The following is a 5,157-nucleotide window of genomic DNA, read 5'->3' as shown; positions in this document are numbered from 1 at the left end:
ATAAACCGATTCCCGTTTTATAGGATTGCTGAGGCCCTTTGGGAGCTGTCAATTACTGGTTTTACTCTTTTGTGGGAAGTGTTGCAGGAATATAAGTACGGACCAGCAGGTATATCAGTTGACATTATTCAACTCTGTCATGAACATGTTTAAACTTATTCTCTCCACTGAGTCTTGAATCTAATATCTTTTTTTGGCTAAATTTGAATCTAATATCTTGCTGATACCAAATCTTACCGACTGCGACTAGAACAGAGAAGATGAAGCATTTTCTGTTAATTATTCAAACAACATTTTACCATTAAAATCAAATATAACAAAATTTATATTAGAAACTATACTATAATAGGTAAAATACATAGTTAGAACTCCTTAAAATTAATATTTGCTAGAGTGATAACCTCTGTATAGGGGTAGAAAATTTTGATCCCGCATAATAATGAGTATCAAAATTAGCCCTCTAATGTGACAAACTTTTCATAGCGATAACTTTTTTTTTATGATTCCAAACATATTATTTTAAGGAGGTTTTACTTATACTTGCAAATTGGGTGATTAGTATTAAAGCTTACTTCAGCCATTTTCTTCCTGGATGTACTTAAAGTGGTTGACTATCGTGGTGGTGAACTTGATGTATCAAATTGGTCATTGGTCTGAAAACGGTATTAGATAAGTTATTAAAGTCAGTTACACGGTACACTCAAAATAACAATCTTAAAATTTAATCATTAAAGTCAGCTATAATATTTAAAATTTAGAATCGTTACATTACTATAGAGCCGTTATCTTACCAAATACATGTCATATCAAATAATTTTAACACAATAATATTCCCTTCATTAAAAATCGAGGAAAACTAACAAATGTACCCGTAATTGATATAGTGGCTCATTTAATACTATTTTTAGATCGATGTCTACTTTAATGACTCACTTGATAACTAACAGGTACTTAAAGTGGGGTGCTGCTCCAAAACGAATAAATGAATAGTTCGTTAAAAAATTAGTACCCGTCTATTCTTTTTATTTATAAAAGATTTAAAGTTCAAAACAACGCAAAAATGGCCGGGGCAAATCCATCACCATACCATCATTTAACATGCTTTGACACCTATGTCATATGTGCCAACTGCCAAGTTTAAATATAGCCAATTCGTTTGTTTTTTTAATTTGTTTACGATTTAATTCTATTTTTATTTCAAACACAAGAATATTTAATATTAATGTACTAATGATAATATATTGCAAGCGTGGTTAAATAAATTGTCAATGTGATTATATGAACTGTAAGATATATTTTCTACAAGCTAAATTCTAAAAATCAAAAGAACAAAGCATATATTTTGAGAATTATGTATACATAATGCAAGAAAATTCTGATATAAAAACAAAACATCTTTTAAGCCAAAATTTCTACTAACTAACAATGTGATTACTCTTTAGCTTTTCTTGCACCAAAGAGTTCAACTAGAAAACACATAATACTCAGTAAGCCATTTGAGAACTTAACTAGATTATTTTATGATTTTATCTTATCATTGATCGAAACCAGACTTTCCATGTATGCATACACTCCTTCATAATAACTCGTTGGATTCGTAAACCCAAGATAATTTGTTTCTTGTGTACCTGGATCATATAAGAGTAGTTCACCATATGTACCTTGTAGTACGAGCCTGTTACCCTTCCAGTGACCAACAGGACTCCTCACACGAGGAAGCGGCCCCACAGTAAATTTCTTGGTCCAGCCCCCCTCCTCGCTCCATGTCCAAATATCAAGAATCTTGTCGGTCTCGTGGAGAGACAGAAGTACAAGAGAATCGTCGTATACTGCAAGACACTTAGAACTTGGCTTTGCATAGTCCGGAACATCAATCTCTTTAAATGAATTATTAGCCATATCAAAAGAAATAATCACTTCCGAGCTATATTCAAATGATCCGAGCCAGTAACAACACCCATTCACATATATGTAACACCTATTCAGTTCCAGGTGATAAGCCTTAGCCAGATCTCCGCAATACCTCCATGAATTAGTCTTTAACGAGTACACAAGGACCGACACGGGATGATCAAGATCACTATCATGATCATCAACATTCCAATAACCTTTCATAACAACGACCTTATAATCCTCGCTAACATGATCAAACCCGAAACCAAAAACTTCATTCCTGTTATAAGTTAACTTAGTCGGCAAATCAGGTTTACGAATTATCCGAGGCAAGGTTTTCAACTCATTAATTGCTGGATTCCACAAAGCACGACGTCTGTGATTATACTCACACATATAATACAATCCATTACAAGGACCATAAACATACAAGCTGCCATACATCGGCACATCATATAACACTTCATAATCCAAAACTCGAGGAGTTTTATCCACCAACAACTCGCACAACTGAATTTCAGCCTGTGAAACAAAAAATTGAACCAGGAGACAACCGCGCCAATCATCATTGTTCTTATAGTAGTTACTCAGATGTTTGGATACGAAAATTGGGCTCGAAATAATCTCATGCCATGATTTGCACACGCTCTTAAAATGTAACAAATCTTTTACCGATAGTCTTGACAGAATCTCAATAAACAAATTTTCAGGCAAATAATAATGAATCTTCTTTAGTGCAATTAACATCGATTCCTCTTTTTCTTCCTTACTTAGAAAAAGAAAACATGTCACCCGCCAAATTAAATCAGCTAGTTAGAGAATTATAATCCACTTAATAAAAAAATAGATTAATTAAAGAAAAAGTAGTGAATACAAACAAAGATGTTACCTTGGTTCCAAAAGTTCAGTACAACCGTTGTCTGGCCGAAGGTAGCGTTGTAAGGAGAGAGCCATAGTCGGGTTACTGAATAGGATTGCCGGAGTCAAATCAAGCCAAAAAAAAAAGAACAGTTCTTTAAAAGGGAATAACACTGTATATAGTTTAGCATTTTTCATTATATATATATATATATACACGTGAAAAGTGTCATAATTGGAATAAGTTTTACCCCTTTTTCCCGAGTTTCAAAAAAAGAACGAAAACAAGTGTAATGTAAGTAATAAGTCAAGTGGTTTTACTTTTTACTCATAATCGTGCTCCCGAATTTTAAAAGGAACGAAAGCACGTGGTGATGTAGGAAGCACCGACACTCCAAAAAGGCTGTCGTATGCCGTCGACACGGCGACTCAGCACCAGCACAGCTGAGTATGTGTCTGATACGCCACATGGCGTGTCGACAGAAAAAGGCGACCGACACGGTTCGACACGCGATCGACACGGCCGGCCCACCGGCTCGGCCCATATAAAAAAAGCCCAAAATCATCTTAAAAAGGCTCAAACCATCTTATATTAACTTTAATTTCACGTCTCTCGTCTTTTATAACATCTCTCTTTCACCTTTCTATTCGATAAAATACTAGATAATCATTCGAATGAAAATATAGAATAGATCTTACAGTAGTTTATCACCTATTATGAAAAAAACTCTATTATTATTATGAATGAAGTTGTTCAATAACATATACAAATCTTATATTTTTTATATTTTTATTACTTCTTTTTTTGTCGTGTCCCGTATCCAGGACACTTTGATAATTGATGAATATCATTGTCCCGTCCCATATCGCCGTATCAGTGTCGGTGCTTCCTAGTTGGTGATAAATGCAAATTTGACATACTTTCAGTTCAAAACTTTCACTTCAAAAATGGGATAAAAGTATTTTACCTCCTAATCATTTACTTTCTTCCCTTTTAACAATTCGGGAGCAAGGAGTTAGGAAGCTGGACTAATGATCATAAAAGCGGACTAATGAGGACTAATGATCATAAAAGCTGATCCCTTATTTCAGAAAGAATCAACATTAAAATAATAACAGCAAGTTAAAAAAACTGGTTAACAACAATAACATGCTACGATAATGCAAAACAATGTAAACAAACACATAAATCCGATAATTTCTTATAACACATACTCACAAAGGTTATAAGCCATATCAGTAAAAAAACACGTAAACTACGAACAAAGAAACACATTTATGATAGACCAACAATATATTAATATATTACTTGGTTATTTATTTAAATTAATATAGATGTTTACTTAGTTGTCGTTAGTTAGTTTATGCATGTTGAGTGGAAAATAGGAAGAGTGAGTAGGTAGTTCTTTACAATCTTAGTGGGCATAGGTTTAGGAAGTAGCATTTATTATCATCTATATATAAGTGTTTGTCTAGAATGTATGCAGGAGAGGAAGAATTGTAATCAAACTTGTGGTTATTCTCACCACTACAAAAAAACAATGGTAAATTTGACCGACTAAATTTGACCGCGGCTAAGACAGTCATATTTATGGTCAAATTTCATTTATAGATAGTCAGACTTAATTTTGACCAAAGCCGGTCATATTTAAAGTCAAACATTCATCCACAACTAGTCAAAACTTAATTTCGGTCATATTTAGCCGTTTTTCTTGTAGTGCACCCTAAGAGAAATATTTAATTAGCATTATGAATTACACTTGAGTGGACCTAATAATTTAGGCGACTTTTTAGATCTCAAACTTTGCATCAATATATCCATCAGCCATGTAGTTCATTATCGTATTTTTTTGCCCCTCAAATACTGAAAACATACCATTTTATTCTTAGACCGGCCGGTTTTCATCCAGGTTTTTTTCACCCGGGTTTTTTCCAGGTCTAGGGGTAAAAAAACACATTTTGAATACTGATGGCTGAAAAAGTACGTTTTTAAACTTCAGTATTTTATGAGTACCGAAAAGGTCACGAAGCCAACAATTTATAATTGCTATAATTGCTAATGCACAAAACTCACGAAATCCGGCGACGAAGAGCCTTCAAACCATCCCTAACATCCTTATGAAGCTCCTCCACTGAAACACCTCTTCCATCTCTAACTCCATCATCTCTCGTGTCTCCGTCGATATCGACTCGCTTGGCAGTAATAGAGCGCACCGTTCGGGGTTTCGAAAAGTATCGAATTACAGACGACTCGAACCCGAAAATTTTTGCGGGGGAGGAGAGGGTAGTGCGTCAAAGCAAAGCAGTTGCCATTGAGTGTGTGTAAAGTGTGGGGTTTAAGAGTGGTGAAAGGGTTTAGGCCATCCAAGACAGAGATACGATACGGTGGATTTAAAGGGTCCGCTG

The 5,157-nt window shown here is 34.6% G+C and overlaps 1 protein-coding gene across 2 annotated transcripts; it reads right to left on the bottom strand.

Moving 5' to 3' along the window:
* Positions 1–1,350: 1,350 nt before the first annotated feature.
* On the bottom strand, positions 1,351–5,157 carry LOC141689236 (putative F-box protein At3g16210). Of its 2 annotated transcripts, XM_074493465.1 has the most exons (3): positions 4,826–5,157; positions 2,783–2,857; positions 1,351–2,662 (listed from the first exon to the last, which is right to left on the bottom strand). In XM_074493465.1, exons 2-3 carry the CDS (start codon positions 2,845–2,847, stop codon positions 1,519–1,521), a joined length of 1,209 nt encoding a protein of 402 aa, XP_074349566.1. In that variant the 5' UTR covers positions 2,848–2,857; positions 4,826–5,157; the 3' UTR covers positions 1,351–1,518. The 2 variants fall into 2 exon arrangements, with proteins under 2 accessions (XP_074349566.1, XP_074349563.1); XM_074493462.1 differs by having other exon boundaries at positions 2,783–5,157.

The sequence above is a fragment of the Apium graveolens genome, chromosome 10 (genome assembly GCF_009905375.1).
Source record: "Apium graveolens cultivar Ventura chromosome 10, ASM990537v1, whole genome shotgun sequence".
Classification (NCBI taxonomy): Eukaryota; Viridiplantae; Streptophyta; class Magnoliopsida; order Apiales; family Apiaceae; genus Apium; species Apium graveolens.
The sequence above is the reverse complement of the archived record's forward strand: the minus strand, read 5'-3'. Positions and strand labels throughout refer to the sequence as shown.